This window comes from Ambystoma mexicanum, chromosome 8 (genome assembly GCF_040938575.1).
Source record: "Ambystoma mexicanum isolate Mex_15411 chromosome 8, UKY_AmexF1_1, whole genome shotgun sequence".
Lineage (NCBI taxonomy): Eukaryota > Metazoa > Chordata > Amphibia > Caudata > Ambystomatidae > Ambystoma > Ambystoma mexicanum.
The window spans coordinates 377,618,372-377,638,319 of record NC_090929.1 but is presented as its reverse complement, the minus strand read 5'-3'; the positions used below and the strand labels follow the sequence as shown (position 1 = coordinate 377,638,319).

General features: G+C 47.3%; 1 protein-coding gene across 1 annotated transcript in view; it reads right to left on the bottom strand.

Annotated features, from left to right (window-relative positions):
• Positions 1-19,948, bottom strand: part of LOC138473596 (epidermal growth factor receptor kinase substrate 8-like protein 1) — a 214,113-nt gene that overhangs the window by 48,021 nt on the left and 146,144 nt on the right. Inside the window, exons 4-8 of the mRNA XM_069612159.1 lie at positions 18,220-18,378; positions 17,244-17,326; positions 15,296-15,672; positions 6,067-6,119; positions 3,441-3,567 (exon numbers count right to left, since the gene is read on the bottom strand). Coding sequence (XP_069468260.1) covers positions 3,441-3,567; positions 6,067-6,119; positions 15,296-15,672; positions 17,244-17,326; positions 18,220-18,378 — 799 coding nt within the window. The remainder of the gene's footprint in view (positions 1-3,440; positions 3,568-6,066; positions 6,120-15,295; positions 15,673-17,243; positions 17,327-18,219; positions 18,379-19,948) is intronic.

The following is a 19,948-nucleotide window of genomic DNA, read 5'->3' as shown; positions in this document are numbered from 1 at the left end:
ATGTGGGTGAGGGGGTATTGGGGGTGCCTGGGCATGTGGAGGTATGAGCCAGCCACCTGCATCCCTCATGGACTGCCTTTCAGAATAAGAGTCAGTAATGCCTTGCTCCCCGTGTCTGCATGCCAGTCCATTGGTATTAGTCCTGCAGGTGGTTTGAGGCTGGGTACTCCTACTGTCCACCGGCCCGTGTATACTGCGTCTAGGAGGGTGCAGGTCCTACCCGCTACACGGGGTAGTTGAGCTCTCCCGATTGGAGCCTGTCTGTACGTATGAAAATCCCACCACCGGTTTCTAGGTCTGCGGCAAGCTCCATGTGCGCTACTCGCGGCATGTCCTGTGGGGGAGGTGTTGCAATGTCTGTTGCGGGCAAAGTGGTCTATGCAGCCGACCCCTGTTGCTAGGGGGTCGTGGGGAAGAGATTACTGGGTTGAGGACAGAAGCAACTGTCCTCCCCTGATGCTGCAGCCCTCCTGGATTTCTCCATGATCTTCTGGCCGTGGTCTACAGCCTCCGCTTCTGTTGTCTTAGGCGAGTCTTTAACCCTGCTGCTCGCACCCTGATTATAGATCGGGGGACCCTATGATGGCCACAGAGGATGGCCAGCTCCTCTCAAGTAATTATTTACGGGTCTGGTGGCAACCCACCGGTAGCACAGGCAGTGTTACTGCCGGACCCGTAATGAGGCCCATTGACTCACATGCTGTTGCATGATTGGCCGACAGGGGCGGTACAGTCAGTTACATGTCAGGCGGATGAAGGATGAATGCTGCATGTCTGAGTTTCCTCTATGCATTGTGTGGCATTTCTCACTGAGGTGGGGAGGCTCTGCTTCACACGGCAGCATTGAAATATCACAACCCTCCCTGGCAGTCGCGGATGACTTTTGGGGTAGAGGCGAGGCAACAGAGGAAACACCAGTAGAAAAGGAAGTCTTTGATTTTGAGATGCAGTTAAAGGTTAGACCCGGTAGAACAGGAATATGGGAACCGCCACCAGCCCACCCTCACTCCATGACATTCTATCACCACTGTCACACATAGAACATTCAACAGCTCACTAACCTATCCACACCACGAACGCTCATTGCATCAAATATGCAAGTATGCACCCAGAAGAGCATTGAAGGGGGGAAAGGAGTTGTTTTGTATATTTTTGAATATATTTAATAACAGGATGTTATTTTAAACAGAAATTACTTACAAAGTAGACAATAACAAAGAGTAGAGGCAGTCCTAGTGTAAGGTGCCTTTACATCAGAGCATAAAAGTGTGAAATGATGCGGACTCGCGGTGAAGGTGTAAGACTAGGAACATAAACAAGTGACCAGGGAAAGGAGGACATTACATTATTTTTAACATTTTTAGAGCCTGGAGCTAGTATTTACATATTTAAAAATTACATACAGTAGTCTGAGGGCAGAATGCAGGAGCGGTGGGCTGGGCAGTTAGTTTCTAATAGAGGGTGGTTGGGTTTGGGGAGATGCTTCCATTGCTAGTGGGTAGAGTTTGAGACTCGTTCTGCAGAGTTCCACTGAAGCGTTGGCTTTGATAGCTGGGAGGGAAAGCAGGATGAGGCACTGTTTGGGGGACTGATAGGTTGTGAAGCGTTGAGGAACAGACAGATAGAGAGGGAGAGTACAGCGAGATGCAGTGAGGCATTGGGGGAGAAAGGGGCAAGACCATGGATGGATTTATAGATAAGTAGATGTAATTTAAAGAGAGAGGGATTTTGCTTGGAGAGCGGTCCAGCTTAGTGATGGTAGGCAGAGGTGGGGTGTATCTGGGTATGTTTGAAACTGGTGCATGCCACAAAGTAGATGACTTTGCTGCAGGTAGCAAAAGAGTAAAGTGGTAGTCTCACAAAGTAGTTCAGTTTGCTGAGCACAAGTGTAGAGGTAAGGTTTTTAGTTGAGTGTGCCTTGGGGTGCTGACAGGTTTTTGCATGGATGCAAGCCGTGGGGGTGATGAGGAGCTCAGGGGCGAAGAGATGGAAAAGGGGAGAGTGGAGTTGTCATTGGAGGCAAGGAGAAAGATGACTTCCGTCTTTGTAGAGCTTAGCATGAGGCAGTGTAGAGCCATCCATTGGCCGGTGGCAGTTAGGCAGTTGGTTAGCAGTTTGGAGATTGCAGGGGGAACAGCAGACAACGGAGAAGAATTTCTAAGTATCATCAGCAAAGGGGTAATACTGATACAGATAATGGAGGATATTATTTTCCAAAGAAAGGAGGTATGTAGCTTGAGGAGAAGAAAGAAGTGGATCCAGAACTGGTCCTTGTGAGTCACCCACTGGAATAAGTCTTGGGGCTGAGATGCTGAGGTCTCAAGGAGCTGTCAGAGCGATGGAGGCCACCAAGTTCAATATAGAGTTCTTGAAGCCAAGGAGGGAAAGTTTTTGAAGGAGGGAAGGACGATCCACAGTGTCAAGTGCAGTGGATAGGTCTAGAAGAACGAGAATGGAGAGGCGAACATAGTGGACAGTAGTAAGAGAGCTGGCAAAGTGGATGAGCTCAATCTTGGTGGAGTATTTGGACCAAAATCCAGTTTGGGGGGAGGTCAGCAAGTGAGTGTACCTTGAGAAAGTTGACAATAGAAAGCACATTACTGTGCATTGCATATAGGAATGCTAGAGCGGAAATTACAACATTTCAATGGAAGATGGCATGGCACACGCTCCTCACAACAGCGCTTTATGATTTTTTTTTAAATTACTATTTCATTATGTTTATTTGCTGAATGGAAAATTGTGTCCCACCCAAATCAGTTTCATAAATCTGTGAGAGCAGAGAGCAACCACAAGAAATATCGAGCTATCAAGGCATCTGTGAGTGCCTCATCCAGCCCGGGTTATTTTCTCTCTGCATTGCAAAACGTGCAGTCTTCCATGGGTAATGGTAAAGGAAAAAGTGCCTGTGCCAAGAAGCAATGGAAAAAACAGTACTGGGTGAGTTATCTCTGTCTTGCTCAGTTAATCCCCCTCCAATGTACGGAGTTGTTTCATTTGAGTCTCCCAGAGAAAAGAGCACACTGCATGCCTTGAAGGGGTTTGGGGTAGAAGTTTGAAGGGATTTTGGGGTAGTGGTTTGTAGGGATGTTCTCAGCCCCCCTTCCCACTTCTTCATAATGAACAGCCTGCCAATCTTTTAGGTGAATTAAACCACTTTTCAAAAGGCCATTGCCTCTGAAAAGCCTCTAGCAACGAGAAAGAAGCAGTTGCATTGTCAGGCTACACCAGACGTGGTGGGACTGGTTTTGGCTGAGCCGTACCGGCCATCGTGGGATATGACATGTAGAAATGCAAGATCGACAACAGGGCCTTCGGCACAATGTCTTGTATACGTATACGGGACAGAAATATGGCACCCAGTCATTGCGGAACGCCCCCTGGTGTCCCCACCACAAAGCCCACCTATGCCTTTATGTGGTTATTTGTGTCGGTCTTACCCCCAGAGGCTGTCTTCTTGTTCCTTCTGGTTTTCTTTCTTTGGTCCAAAACTTTGAAGGCCTTTGCAGACTTCTGCAGCTTCCCCAAAAAGCTCTCACTATCATCAAAGTTGTGGATGAGCAGGTCCTGAATATTGGGGAGGGAGGGCAAGAAGATAGAGTCAGGAACAATCCACCTGAAACCCTGTACCCATTCATCTAGCCTTTCATTTGCTCAGTCATCCATCCAGAGGTCAAAGGCAATCAACCCTAACTTCCAAACTGAGACAACTAGGCCCCTGTTGCCCAGTGGAGACCAGAGCACCAGTGGCACTGCTCCTCCACCATCCCATTCTGTCATCCTGGGCAGAGTCCTCCCTCCACCACTGTCTGTCATGGTTATCAACACATTAAAATGATGAGTACTCGCACTAGATAAGTCACTGGCCATTCCCATCCAGGAGTCACACCTGGTGCATGTTGGAAAGCAATGATAGAAGGGCATAAAAAAACACTGGTATCTTGCTGAGATTTTCAGTACATGGAGTATTAAAAAAATAAGTTTGCATTTTTTCTTAACTTAAAAGTGGTCAAAGTGGGTGGAAAACGGTTTGGAGTGGTGCTCCTTTATTAAGTATTATAGTTTCAGAGTTCCTATACTTTTATTTTAAAAAGAAACCATCCGGAATGGCTCTCTTTAAAAAAAAACGTGTAGGAAGAAGTTTAAATGAGCAGTTCAGTGCACTGCACAGAATGTTCCCTTAAACAGCATGTTTGGATTGCACGTGGTAGGTGGCATGGCAATGAGGTATGTGGCGAGATGGTGCAGGCCAGAAGGGAATATAATTTCACTACTTTTTGTACACTTCGAGCACTGGGTGTACCAGCAGTGGACTGGTCAATAGAGAAATCCTGAGATTTTCCTAAAAGGTCTCAGGGTTCCCAGAGCCTCCCATTGCGGAGCATGATGTGTGTGACTGATTCTGTCCCAGGTCTGCCGCCTTGTGAGATCAGCCCCCTTAATACAAAAATGAAGGTAAAATGATTACACAGCAATACGCAAAATTAGAACGTTTAGAATGTCCATTGTGCGCTCTCATTTGACAACCTGCGGGCTATACACACTAAGATAGCCTGCAGATTGTTCAATGTGCGATCTTTGCCCTGTTTAAGCAACAATTGCCTCGAAAAGTGTGTGTTTTAATAATACACTGCTGCCCCCTGTGGCAGACAGGTAAATCCCAAAACACATTATCACTGCTGGATTTATAAGGCAAGTACCCCATCTGCCTCCAGAGTGCCAGGGCTACTAACAAGGTACTCATTAATGAGTTCCATGTGCTAATTCAAATGTCATTGACCTGGATGCTGTGTTATGGATGTTTCAACTTTGTTGAACATTGTCGCTGAACTAGGGTCTCAGTCTTCAGGACTCATAACTCCCAGTACGGCCATTAGTCATGTCTACAAAGCTGAATTAAGAAATAGAGCTCATGAATAAGTTCTTATACACCAATCAGAATGTTTGCAGTGCCATCAATAATATAGGTTATTGACAATATTCCAAACTTGACTGCAGCAACCTTGCAGCAGACATGTTATATGCTTTTTTATTTTGTCACAAAAAAGTGCAAGTTTCCTTATAGTGCTGGAGAGGGTAATTGTCAATTGGGATTATGTACTTACTCCCCTAGTGTGTTGACCTCTGCCTCTGGCAACAACGTTGTGGCGGGCATTATCCAACTATAATGACATCACCGTAAATCTTCATGGCTTAAATTTAAAAAAAAACATTGGTCCTGCTGCCGAGCTGCGCATACATTAGTTTACTCCACCGTATGTTTATGAATTACACAATTTCTTGAAGCTTCGTGTGATAGAAATTGTCCCAGAAATTACTTATGCGCTGGTTCGGAAATACCATTTTGTTCTTCTCCTCATAGGGCAGTTTGAAGAAATACTCAAGAGTATGTTTATTTGCGTACGCCTCTCTTTCTTTGGTCGCAGCATACCTTCGTTAAGTGGTTTGGGAATGGCAAGACTCATTGGGGAATGTGCAGCATACTTGCCAACCCTACTGATTTAGGCAGCAGGCTACTGCTTTTTATGCAGTCCTACGGCCTACAGATTTCAGGGACAGATCCTATTGCTTTTTACAGTGGCAAGTAATTTATGTGATTCTAAGGCAGACTCCAGGACACGGCATGTATCAAATTAATTAGTCTGCCGAGACAACCCTTACATGAACCACCAGGCAGAATGTAACACCATGACACAGCATCTGCGTATAACACTGAGGGCTTAGTCGCCATGTCGTTTAGTGTTCAACTTGCAATAAATATGTATTTACTGGACTGCCGCTACAGAGCAGTGCCAAACGTTTCCTATCAGTTCTGTGTGATTACCTTCATTGAATTTGGTGTTACCATTCAGAATTATACATTTTTAAAATGTCAACATCTTTCCATTTTGTGCTGTTTGACGGGTCGTGTACTTTCGGATGCTTCAATGGTGCCAACAATGTATGTTTTGTATTGTAATGTGATGTCATTGTTATGGGAAATATTATTTTTGAAACTTAAAAAAATCCTACATCTTTTTGGTCACAGAATGTTGGCAGGTCTGGTGCAGGCGTCCTCCTACTCACCACTTCTTGCTCATTTGGAAGAGTCGCGTAATCAATCTGGGCTGCGCCATCCACTGAAAGACAAATGGGGATGTCAGAAGTAGCGCGCTTGTCTCCCCATTCAACACTCTTTAGCTGTGAGAACTCGCACGAGGACACACGCTCCACGTGAACACGCAGGCTCTCAGTGGGAACTCCCACGCGCGCGCGCCCCCTCGCTTTGCGGCTGTGAGAACTCTCGCGAGGATACGGGAAGTCGGAAACCTCGGAAAGACGCAGCCTCGCCATGAGAACTCACCCAAGCGAGCGCGCACCCTCACACACCGTCCTCTCACGAGAACATGCGCTCGCGGTGAAAAACTCACACCAAGCCGCGTTCATTGTGAGAACTCGAAAAGCGGGTCCTCTGAAGCGGGATGTTTATGCCTGCGCCACCTGACAAAACTCTGAAATAAATACCACTAGGGATCATGAAATGACTCCTCCAACATAATCATCTCTCCAACGCCCTTGTGGTCACTGCAGCAGGGCCCATTATCCTGGAAAAAGCGATGGCGGGATTTATCTCCCCCTATTGTTTTTATGGACTGCCTTTATCTCCACCGGCCTCCCAACACCCAGAGCAGCTTCCCCAATCTGCTTCCCAAATCTGCTCTCTGTACCAGTGGCGTCGCTGGGGGGGGGGGGGGGAATTGGAGAGTGGTGCTGGGGAGGTGTCGTGCCCTCCCTCTGAAATCCTGCCCCCGCTTACCTGCCCTGCTTCTGCACAGCTACCTCCAGCTTGCAGCCCCTCCCATCAGAATGTAGCCCATGAAACTGCTAATGATGAGCCATTAGTCACTGAATGGTTTTGTGACTGCATTCTGATGGGAGGGGAAGTGCTGTGGGGTGTGGGTAGCTTGTGTGCACAAAAGCTTCTCTGCAGGAGTGCTTGTGATGTCACATATTACCTTTCATAGACCCCCCTACTTTTGTCTGTCCCCCCCAACTTTTGTCTTTGGCCCCCCTCTGTGCACCTCCTAACTTTGATTACTGGAGACACCACTGCTCTGCCTGACTGCATATCCTCTCTTCCATTTTCCACCTTGGATTTCCTGCATGCCTCTGTTGTTATCCACCCCCTTCTCTCCCTGCGCATGGTTTCTCCTCCTCCCGTTGTACCTGACCCCCGCCACCCTGTAGTAGCTCCATGCATTGCCACAGGTATGTCGAATGTTAATATATTATCTGGGAGGTAGTTGGTGCTTTCCACTTACCTGAAATACAGAGGCTTTCTTGGTAAATAGATCACAACTGTGCCTCAGTGCAACCCCATTTCTCCACCCCATGACCTATATCCTGCCCTCCATCACCTTTTTCTATCCCCTGTAGCCTTCTATTTGTCACATTCCCCATGCAAACATTTCTCATTGATTTATTTTTACAAGAAGCTTATCAGAATCTTATAAGATATAACAAAAAGCAATACTTATAATGTTTAAGGCTTCAATAAGAAAATGTTTGTCATATAAGATCTTAGGAAGTTCCTGCTATCGGTCCCAAGTCCATTGCAGCTTCTCCTACACATTTTAGAAGTCACTTTTGTTTTTCTCACAGATGTAAATTAGGGCAACCAGACAACCATGTTAGCAGAGTCCCAATGCTCCAGACTTGGACTTGCCTTTTACAAACCATGTGTTAGTTTAGTCAATGTGGTTCAAGTGCTTACATACTAAAAAGCAACATTACGTTCAGAAGATGTGAGTCCAGTCCTGTTTTTTTTTATTTACTCTTTCAAATCTGGAACTTGGAATGCTGGATATATAATGAAGAAAGAAATCCAAGACCACAAGCACTAGAATGCAAAGAAAAAACAGGACTGAAGTAGGATCTCCCGATTTGTACGGCACCTGTTTGCTTGTATGCAATTGATGTGACACAAGACTGACGCTCTCAAAATGGACTCGGTAGAGGTAAGAGAGCGATCTTGTCTAAAATGATATTGATTATTAGATTCAAGTTCCATTTTTCATCCTTCTCTCTAATATGTTTCGAACTGTTTTTTGAACCTTTAGTCTTTTTTTTGTTCTCTCATTTTTGTAATGATTTTAAAATCTCATAATATATATATATTAAAATAATTTGTTTATTTCATGAAAATCCAGGAATGGAGTATTGTCTGCAGTGACATTGAGTCCCCTGGTAACCTTTGTTACACACACCAGGTGTCTCTGTAATAGGGGTGTCATGGTATTAGTTTTATGACGGTACGATAACCTTCTTGCCAAATGACGGTATATCATGGTTATCGCGGTATAGCAGGTGGAGTTAGCTAATCTTAACAAATATTTTCTTTTTTTAAAAACTTTATTGATGGTCACAAAGGTACACCGGCACCACACCTCGTACAAGCTTGCGTAAATGACAAGGAGTGCAATTAACCATAGTTCCACATATACTGTTACAATGGCATGTCATCATTCTCAATCATATTACATAAATAAACCCTGAAGGGGCCCCATATGTCTTTGGGCCTGCACGCTGTAGGTTGGGTCATAACAAATTGTTACTCTGTCTCATTCACATGTGTTAATTCTTTCAAAAAATAATTCATACTGGGCGGGGCGGGGCTCTTCCATTTCTGGAGTATGCATTTCTTGGCCATGGCACAAATAATATTGAATAATCTTCAAATTTTTTCGGAACATTTGCCAATGTCGCCAAATAAGTATTTCTGAGGAGTCATAACCGGGGGAACTTGTGTTATTTCCTCCAGCAATTCCGCCACTTCTCTCCAGAACCCCGCCACCACCGGACATTTCCAGTACATATGAAAGGTGTCAGCCTGGGGTGTATCGCGTTTAGGGCAGGAGTCGGAAGCACCCGGAACAAACCTAGCCACCTTGGCGGGTGTATAATGTAACCTGTTTAGAATCTTGAATTGAATCAATCGCAAACCAGAGTTAAGTGAGATGTTTTTAGTAAGCATGCAATACCTTGCCCATTTGTCCTCCTCTATTGGTGTCTGCAGGTCCGCCTCCCACTTCTCCCTGACGTGGTTCAGTGTAGGGGTGTGGGCCTGAACCATGGTGTATAACCTGGAGATCCCCAATCCTTTAGCAGCTGTTATTAACTGTATACACGGATGAGCCACTGGTTCATCCGGGAACGTCGGCCATCGCTTAATAAATGCAGACCTCATACGGTAATATTGGAGGGTTCTAAGTGGTCCACTTCCCAGTGCATTCAAGAACAACCTCAGATCCGCAAACTTCCCTTCCACAAACATATCGCCCACCTTCATTTCCCCACTTGGGTCCCACGATTCCTGTATGCCAGTGTCATGAGTGGGAGGCAAGCCCGGAAAGTTCCAAAGAGGGACCTCCGGGTTGTAGGGTGTCTCAATCTTTAACCTTTTAAATATTGCCTCCCATGCTCTTACAGTGCAGCTCACAGGGTTGTAATCACAAGTGTCTCTATACTTTGTGTCAAAAATGACAGATTGTATATTTGTGGGGTGTGTAGTACGCTCCTCAATCCACGCGTGTGGCGTGTTTTCTGGGGGCTCGTACCAGTGTTTTGCAAATTGTGCCTGGGAGACATAGTAATAAAGCTCGAAGTCGGGGGCCGCTATGCCACCCATGGAATACGGCTCCGTCATTTTTTCCCAGCTTATTCTGGCCGTTTTACCGCCCCAGAGAAATGTGACCGCTATAGATCGGAGTTTGGTGAAAAAGACTCTACCTGGCCATATGGGGATGTTGACAAAGAGGTACAGCAGCTTGGGAAGGATCACCATTTTAAGGACCGCGACTCTCCCTGCCAGCGATAGCGAGAGGCGCCCTCAAATCTGGAGTTTCGTGCATATGTCACGTAGTGCAATCTCATGATTGTCAGAGTACAGCGTGTGTTTGTCTCTAGATACTAGAACCCCTAAGTATCTGATGCGGTGTTCCGACCACTCAAGCCCTCCCGTGGTGGGGGGCCGCCCGGTGGCTGGGGTGAGTGGAAAGATCTCAGACTTGGTCTTGTTTATGGTGTACCCGGAGTATGCTGCAAATTCATGTATCTCTTCCATTATAGGTGTTATATTTACCTCGGGTTCTTTGATATATAATAATGTGTCATCTGCATAGAGTGAAATCAGCTGGGTGGACCCCTTCATCCCGATCCCTCGGTGTATGTGTCTCAATCTGACCGCGGCCGCCATTGGTTCGATGGTTAAGGCAAACAGTAGGGGCGAGAACGGGCATCCCTGTCTGGTACCCCTGCCCAAAAGGAACATATCAGAGATGGTTTTATTGGTTAACACTCGTGCACCGGGTTTAGTATACAGCAACCTGACATAGTTCACAAAATTGGGGCCCACCCCGAACGCCGCAAGGACCGCAAGAAGGTAAACCCACGAGACAGAGTCGAATGCCTTCTCTGCATCGAGGGCTATGGCCACTGCGCTTCTTCCCGGATCTATCTGTGCCATGATGCCAAAAAGCCTACGCAGATTCAGGGCGGTGGACCTTGTGGGAATAAACCCATTCTTATCAGGGTGGACAAGGGTGGGGACAACCGGGAGAAATCGGTTCGCCAGGACTTTAGCAAATATTTTTGCATCTGTGTTTATAAGTGACAGGGGTCTGTATGACAATACGTCCTGTGGTGGTCGTTGCGGCTTAGGGAGGACCGTTATTACAGCTTCCCTCATGGTTGGGGGCAGTATTTTATTTTCAAGAGCTTCCTCCCACACCTGCATTAACACCGGGACAAGTTCCTCGCGGAACTCTTTGTAAAATTCGGCCCCAATTCCGTCCGACCCAGGGGCCCTGCCTGACGCAAGCCCCTTGATTGCTTCCGTGACCTCGTCTGGGGTTATCGGTAGGTCCATGGCGAGGCGTTCCTCCTCAGGGAGCTTAGGGAGTGAAAGGGCTTCTAAATATGACCTAATATCCGGGAGTGACTTCGTATCTTGGTTTGAGTAGAGGTGTTTATAGAAGTTCACGAATTCCCCATTTATATCTGCGTCAGTGAGGCGTACATCGCCTTGTGCTGTGTGAATACTAGTGATCAGGGTGGGTTGTCTGCCCTGCTTGAGTAAATTGGAAAGGGTTCTACCCGCCTTATTCCCTTCTCCATATCTGCGAGCTCGTATGGGTGCCGCAATATATTGCACCTCTCTACCAGCCAACTTGTTAAACTCTTGCAGGCGTGCTTGTATATCTACCAATATGTCTTTGTTTTGAGTACGTGTGAATTCTGTTTCTAGCTTATCTAGTTTGGTCTCAACCTCCGTTAACTCGGTTCGCACCCTTTTGAGCATACCAGCAGATCTGGATATCAACATTCCCCTTAACCAAACTTTAAAGGACTCCCACACTGTTGAGATCTTGTCAACCGATCCCACATTGTTCACCAAATATTCCATAATTTCAACATGCAATGTCTCAACTTCCCCGGGGTCTGCAAGCATTCCGCCGGGCATTCTCCACCTTCTGGCGGGTGCAGGAACACTTTGGAGTAATAGATCTAACAACACTGGGAAATGGTCTGTCATAGTGCGTGGAAGAATTTCACAGCCCCTAAGTGCCGCCGTCATTGATGAAGAGACCAACCAGTAATCAATTCTTGATTCAGAGTCGTGGACTGAAGAGTAAAATGTGTATCGTCTACCATCAGGATGTAGCTCTCTCCAGGAATCCACTAACAGAAGTTGTGATTGGATGTGCGCCAGAGTTTGGGCAGCTTTACTGGGAGCTCTAACAGCCTTAGAGGCCCTGTCCAGGTTCGGGTCGAGGACCAGATTAAAATCCCCCCCCCCAAATGACCCTTGAAATTTCAAGCGAAACTATTGTCTGATACAGTTCTAAATAAAAGGAAGGGTCGTCGACATTGGGCCCATACGTGTTAACTAGGAGAAGGCGTTGGGAGGCGATCTCCCCCCATACCAAAACATACCTCCCCAGTGGGTCAACCTTGTGGCTTTCTGGTCTAAACCCCAGCCCTGGATGTATGAGTGTGATGACCCCCCTGGCCTGAGAGGAATAATCTGTGTAGTACCTAAGGGATCCCCATCTAGGCAATATGTGCAGATTATCGGTCCCTACCATATGAGTTTCTTGTAACATCAGTATCTGGGGGCTGTGCCTGGCGATGTAGTTACCAATTTTTTTGGTTTTCATATGATTGTTTAGCCCCCGAACATTCCATGTTAACAGTTTAACCTTCAGCCCCTCGCCTGTACATCATGAGGAAGTATCTGACAGCATCCAGAACGATGGTTCTACAGTATTCATATGCTTTGCTAGGTACCGGTCCAAATGTGACCACATTTTTACATTTCAGGTCATAATTACCAACTTTGTGCCACTTTAGGGCTAGTCCAGAACTGTAACGTCCAATCCCAACTCCCCTTTCCGCCCCCCCACCCTCATTGTCACCCCCAACTTGACAATGGATCAAACCAAACTCGTGGAACCTTCCGAGGGTAGCCGTGTTGCTTCACATGGCCGCCGACTGGGTCCCAGCCTCCACTTACTCAAGTGCCTGGACCAATAAGTATTACTGCATCTTTTTTTTTTTTTTGTAAGTTACGCCCCTCAAGCACCTTATGTTATATCTTCGTTCGTCTCATGAGATCAAGATCCCCATTTCAGTCTGCCGGTCTGGGCCTGTTGTTTTGCGCCGGTCTGCCCCCCTTGGGAGGAAGAGGTATAGAGGCCTCGATGTAGTGTGTAGCCTCAGCCGGAGATTCAAAAAAATGCGCCCTGCCTGCGTGCTGGATTCGCATTTTGGCGGGAAAAATGAGAGCATATGGGATTTGACGCTCTCGCAGAAGCCTTTTGACCGGCTCGTAGGATATCCTGTTTGCCTGTACCCCAGCAGAGAAGTCAGGATATATATGAATGCGATTTCCCTCAAATTGAAGTGTCCCGATCTCTCTTGCCCTGCGCAGGATTGCGTCCCTGTCTCTGTAGTTCAGGAGTTTTGCAATGATAGTGCGTGGTGGGGCACCCGGTTTAGGAGCCGGGGCCAAAGTGCGATGTGCCCTTTCGACCAGAAAGTGATCTGAGAATGCCTCACGTCCAAACAGGGTTTTAAGTAGCTCCTCCAGTTGCCGCTCCATCTGGCTTTTCCCAAAGGATTCAGAAACCCCCACCACTCGGATGTTGTTCCTTCTTGATCTCGATTCGAGATCCTCACACTTGTTTTGCAATTTGGCCAGGTCTCCTTTGATCTGGGAAATGTCTCGTGTGTGGTGTGTGATGGTGTCTTCGTTGGTACTTATTCTGCTTTCAGCTTCTGTGACACGTGTGCTCTCCTTTTCCACCCTGGCCTTAAGGGAGATCATGGTGGAAACGATGTCATCTAGTTTCGTATTAATCGAAAGGAAGCCACTCTGAACTATCTCTGTTAGTTTGTCGACTTGATCGCCAGGTTCAGGGTTGGAGGTCACATCAGTGGGAGAATGAGGTTCCACAATCGTGGTAGGGTTTTGACTTCCCGTGTATGCATCCATCGGGCCCTTCTTTTTGCCTGCCGGGGTTTTGGAGCCCCTTCCCGCCTTGGCTGGTTCCCCCATAATAGTATCCGCTATATTGGCTGTACCGGTGGAGCGGTCCGTTGGCTCGCCCTTGTGAAGTGTGTATGAAAAGGAACGGGATGCGGTGATCCACCCCCGACACCTGGGGGGAGCCACCCAATATGTCCGAATGAATTGTGTCTTCCCGCGTACCACCGGCCCCCGCAAGTTATTTCACCGGGGGATGGCCGTGGCGAACCTCAAAAGTGCAAGAGCGCCGGGCGGGCCCACCTCACCTTATTAGATGTAAGTCTCCGTTTTTCCACTCTCCCTCCGTCGGGGCTCCCCTCTCACGGTGAAGTCGAAGATCGCCTCTCGGCGCCGCGTACAAGCCGCGTTACGGGCCGGACACCCGCCAAGCGATCAGCCCGGCGATGGACTCACGAGCTCCGAGCGCTGGGCCCCCTCAGGCCGAGCGTCCAACCGGTCACAGGAACCGATCCTCCGGCAGTGAGCCCTGCAGCGTGATCCCAGCATGGAGAGCGGCGCCGGATAGGCCCCAGGCTCCTCCCACCCGCGGCCTCTCCGCACGCCAAAGCCGCGGCGCTCGAGTGAGCCGCCCTGGTACCCGATTCCGGGTCTCGACCGCCGCAGGGGCCGGCCAATGTTCGGGCCGGGACAGCTCCGTCCCCTCCGGGCCCCGGATCACAGGAGTTGCAGGGGATATTCACGGGTACTCGGGCCAGCGATACCTGCGTCCAGGGTGCGCTGGTTAGGTCCAAGACGGATTTCTGCCAACAGGATTTGTCAGTGGAGCGGGAGCTCAGCAATCAAGCGGCCATTTGTAACGTGCGCAACAGCGCCCCCCCTAACAAATATTTTCTAAAAGATCATAAACTGTCAGATTTATCATCACAAACAAAACCAGGCACCCAGGACCAGAATTGGGCTTTTCAAACATACTTTCCACTGAAATGTAACCCCTTGCTTCCAACAAACACACGTGTGGAGAGGAGGAGGGGAGAGCCCTGCTGCGACTGGCAAAGCAAACTTAATAGCTTTTCTTACGTGGTCATTTAGGCTTTTGGCTCCCCCACTGGCTACTGGTGAAGATAACATGTTGCCATCTTGATAACCTGCACGCCACTGATCAATCTAGGTTGATGGTAGTATACGCGTGTGCGCATGAACACACACAAGCACTCTCTCTTTATGTGACAGCCTTTAGTTTACTTGCGGGCCAAAAGGTGTTCAGCAAACACGGACATGTCACCTTTGGTATGGCAGCAGTGAATACCCACAGAGATGAGTGAATTTTGCAGTGTGACTTATTATATGTAAATTCAATGATAGAACCAGGAAAATCCCCCATTGTCATATGTTTAGCAAACATTATCCATTATAAATATATAAACCCCAAAGCCTCCATCCCAAAGTAAACCCTTTTCCTTCTTGGCACTGTATTTATTCTTCCTATTGCTAACCTATTGATTGTGTCAGGCATGTGTGGTTTATGGAATGGCATTAAAAACTGCACCAACTAAAACTACTTGGCAGATGGCACATCCAACAGTGCAAGACCAAGACTGTGCAGCACTAGCTTTCTTTAGCCTTTCCAAATCAGACTGAAAAGCACACTTAACGGTATAAACGGTATACCGGTATAAACAATGTGACGGTTATTATTGGTCAATTAGTGGTTCATGGTATCTTTAACGGTATACCGTTATACCGTTACATCCCTACTCTGTAACTCACCCATACTCAGGCCATTGAGCTGTTCTGTAGGCGCCACTTGCCCCATCTGCTCCCCCTGCTGAGCAGGGCCCGCCTGCATGGCTTCTGGTTTTGGACTGGAAAGTGATTCCTGTGAGCCTTGCACCAGCTGCCCCATAGTCTGTGTCTTCTTTGGAAGTGAGTAGATATCTTTATTCGCTAGAACAATCTGCGGCCGGCCTCCCACAATGGTCGCAACCTGGATGGGAGTGTAGCAGGAAGCCCCTCGCTGAAGGACATCACTGGGCTCCACAGGTTCCGAGGGCATTTGCCTCTGTTGAGTGAAAGGGCTGTACGAGAAGGCCCCCGGGGCTATGTTGGCCGACATCCTGGCTGGTGACATGATCTCCTGGTTCACCCTAAATGTTAAGGTTTCAGAAGGTTAACGTTCTGAGGAGTGAGGTGAAAGTCAGGTTGGGGAAGAAGGGAAGGATTTGATAGAATAATACATTATATTTTAACAACTATTGCTCTGGCACAGCATATGGGCTGATTGGATTAAAGGGACATTTCCCAACAAAACAATGGCTTTAAAAAAAGAGATGGAATTGTAGAGGAGTCAGTAATGTTTTATTTACTCTGCTGAAATCACAATGGATTCCTTAAGATGCTCCAATGGCTGCATGTGGCGCAGAAGTAAATCCCAAATAACTCAACATAGCCAACAGCTTGCTGGGAAATTTCTGATTTTCCAATAGGTCCCACATTCTATTAAATGACCAGGGCTCATATAAACAAAGTAAATATGCATAGTATGAGTAATCCAAACTGGGTTTTGAACCTGCAGGCGGACCACAGAGTATTTGTAGGAGGTGAATTGGCCCACTAAGGTATCGCACCAGGGAACGTACCAACATGTAAAATACTTGCATAGTGCTAGCTATGTATTGAGCTATATTGTTAATCTTTTATAATGTGATGTGCTTAATGCCAACCTTTAAACACGGGACTGGGATTTGAACCTGTGCTGCTCATCATTGCTCTGCATTTTCTATCCTATCTCTCTTCCCTCACTAACCCCCCCACCTCTTTCTTAAGGAACAATGTGAGCGCGTGGTGACTATGCCAATGGTAAGGGTGTGCGGCATAAGACACCTTATTGTAACATAATATTGTCTTGTTTCCAAGCCAAACGTGTTGCCCCTGAGCTATCCGCCCATCCCCAGAGAGGTGTATAGATGTGTTTTCTTATTGGCCTGAAAGCTGAAATAGACCGTGCTCAACTGACTAAAATGTTATGGTACAATGAGGTCCTGTTGTTTAAGGTGGGCATTAGTTGCCTTGGAACCCATGGAGAGATTATATGGTACTCCATTCTTTCTCATACTTGGAGGAGAGATCTAGCTGGTTGCTTATTTCTTTATTTTGAATTCTTATTCAGAATTCACATTGCTTTAAAGCGTATTTGCAATTAGGGAGGAAAGGATGACAGGGAAATGCTCAGTTTTTCGATTTTCTGTATTGCAGAGAAGTTCTGGTCGATTTCAATCGATCAGTTCCTGGTGTTGTTGGGATGACCAAACCGTAGAGTAATCAAGGGCAGAAGTCACCAGGAACAGGTAGCCTGGACTCTGCAGAGTCTCGTGTTGGCCTCTTCTAGTATGCGCTGGCGGGGAGTGCCCTGTACAGGGTGGAGGCTCACATATGCATAGAACTCACACCAACCCGCTTGCATCTAGCCCTGTGGATGGGCAGTAGATTCAGAGAACAGTTTCAGGCTTCAGAGAATGAGGCCTGTTTTGTCCCCCGTGCAAGTCAGAACAGTCATGTTTCAAGTGGGTGCATGATTTTACTTCATGCACGTGAAACCATGTTGGTTTTTCCACGTCTGCTCTGTTATGTTCTTTTTGCTCCGCCTTCTTTTATACATTTTTTTGCTTTCCCCTTCAAAACCCTACCTAAAATACCCACCTCCCTCTGCCCTTCTTACCTGAGGGCCTCTGCTATTTTCAGGTTCTTCCCACTCTTTAAGTCCATCATAGCGCTGTTGATATCCTCCATGATCAGCTCGGCCTGGAAAATGGAGGAGAGACAGGAGAACAAAAGCACTGATCAAGCAAGGCTAAAGCTGTAGGTAGCGCACAGACTTATCAAATAGCATGCTTCCAAATGGCTAAGAACTTCAAGATGGTCTGAAGAGGGAGATATGGATTGATGCAGTCCACCACATCTCTCTGTTGAAAGTACTTACTTGACTTGAACTGTAGTGTTGATAATTAAAGGTTATCCCAGGACCCTAGCCCACCCTTACCCAGCTTCTGGTTAGTGCCTTGGTTTGATGATCAAATGGCTTTGTACAGCAACACTGATGCATGGAAACCATTGGTGGGTGTGGTGCAGCCGCCAATGCACGTTTGCCAATTATTTATTCTCAACATACGAGTGTATGCACCAGCATCCTTGACCCTTCTTACAGGGGTTGCATATCCTGCTAAAAAAATCCCTCATTCTGTTTTGTCCCTTTTCCCTATCTTTGTGTGCGCTGGAACAGGAAGTAGGAAGAGCTGCTGCTCAGCACCATCCTGAGGCGTATCGTCTTGCCCTATGGGTAATCCCCGATGCCACAGTTGCTAGAACTACGGTTCTTGTTGGAGGTTGGAGCCTGCCCTTTCCCACAAAGGGCCTGGAGTTGGGACTATGGGAAAAAAAGTTATTTTCACACGGGCCAGGCTATCAATGGAGGGTCAGGAGCAGACTGAATGGGCCCAGGGCCTGGTGGCCTCATCTACAGGTAGGGGTGTGACACTAATGGAAACTCTGCCATGCACCCTCCTGGCCTACAAGAGCCCTGTCTGTAAAGGCCACAACTCCACATAGGCCACACCACCTTGGGCCTAGCATTCCACAGTACTTACAGACGATCAAGCTACCCCGCTTCCCTTCTGATAGATTGCCCCTTCTCTTACCCCGACTTGGTCGCACTGGAAGAAGTGAACATCATGTTGCTGCTGGTAGTAGTCTTGGCACACGAGGCACACAAAGATCAGGAGGGAGCGTGCCTGCCCGGCGGGCAGGACAGTTTCGCAGCGCTCAATAGCTCCTAGGGAGTAGTCTTCCAGCTCATCCTGAAAGAGGGAACATTAATCAGTGAAAATATGAACATGACGGATATTGACTATTTAAATAAAGCACATAAGACACTGAATTGTCCAGATAGCATTGGTAGGTTCTGGTGGCATCATAAATCATAAGCAATGGAAAGCGCACATACCTGCTGCTTTATTTATTTTGTTTTATTTGGTCAGTCAAATTATTTAATTCATTTAAGGGTGTTTATGAAGGTGGGTCTCGTGACTCTGTGTTAAGTTTGTCACTGAAGGCGGCAAGCAGAAGTACCAGTTTGGTGTTAAGAGCTGGCAATTAGCTTTTTTAAGTTCACCTCTGAAGAGCAGGTGGTCTGAGAGCAAGCAAATAGAGATTGGCAGTAAATGCCAGAGCTGGGGTGCCAGAACCAAAAAGGACAAGCTACCGTATCTGGATTTACAAAACCTGGGTGTCTAAATGGTGAGAATAGATAAGGAAAGCAGAGACTCTGAGTGGGACAGTTTGTATGATTTGAATTTATCATGGATAATTTGAGGTTCCTGGTCCCAAAAGGCCGAATGAGCTAAGCACAATACATTCATGCAAGTGTGATGGGTCACAGACAGCCAACGATGGCCGCAAAGGTTTGTAGAGATGTGTTGATAGTGCCGGTGATAATGAAAAGTCTAGCTGTCTCTTTCTGGATGAGCTGCAAGCTTCACAGGGGAAGAGGAACTGCTTGGATATACGATTTGCAATAGTGCATTCTAGCCAAGATGGTGGCAGTGACCCTTGTAGTTCTCATATCGTGTTACGCTCACATTATCTCCACGGGGGCGTCAGGCACTGCTAGGCATGAGGACTTATGCTGGTTTTCCCTGGGTTTGCTCTGCTTGGCCAACTCTTGAGGGCTGGTCTGCTCTGGGATTTCAGCAATGGTCTTGGGGTCTGCTCCTATGATGAGGAAAGGGTGGTCAAATGAGGACTGCTAGTGTCCCTTTGTCCTGCTAACCCCTTCCCCCCGTGCCACAATCCCTTATGCTGGGTTCCTTCCCAAGGATGCTCCTCACCTTGTGGTTTTATCTGGTAGGCTATCCGTCCTGCTGGGTCTCTGCAGGGGTGCAGTTGGAGGGTGCTAGTTCCCCTCTCCTCTGTGGATCCAAGTTGCTTTACTGGTTCTCTGGATGTGGAGTCAAGCCCAGTCCAACTGTGTCAATGACTCGTCTTGCCCTTGCTTGCTTTTGTAGTCTGTGCCTTGCAGGCTATAGCCTTTCTCTCTCACGGTCTCTCTTTGTCTACTTGCTGTTCTTTTGTCTTTGTTCTTTTCTCTTTGTAGCTATCTAACTTTTGCCTTCTCATTGTTCTTTACCTTTGTAGGTGCCAGAATTAGCTGGGATGAGTTCACGTGCGCCGATCAGACTCTGGTGCCGGTGAATAGTGCAGGAAGGTCCAGAGCACAGCACTGAGCCGCAATCACAGTTAAGCGAGTGCCCACTTTGGCGTATGCGTGAGACACTGGTGTTGCGGTTGCAGAGAGCAATGCAATGCTTTTCCTGTTCAGTTTTCATATTCTGACCTGTCCTTTTCCAGTTTCAGGTGCCGGTGGCGTGA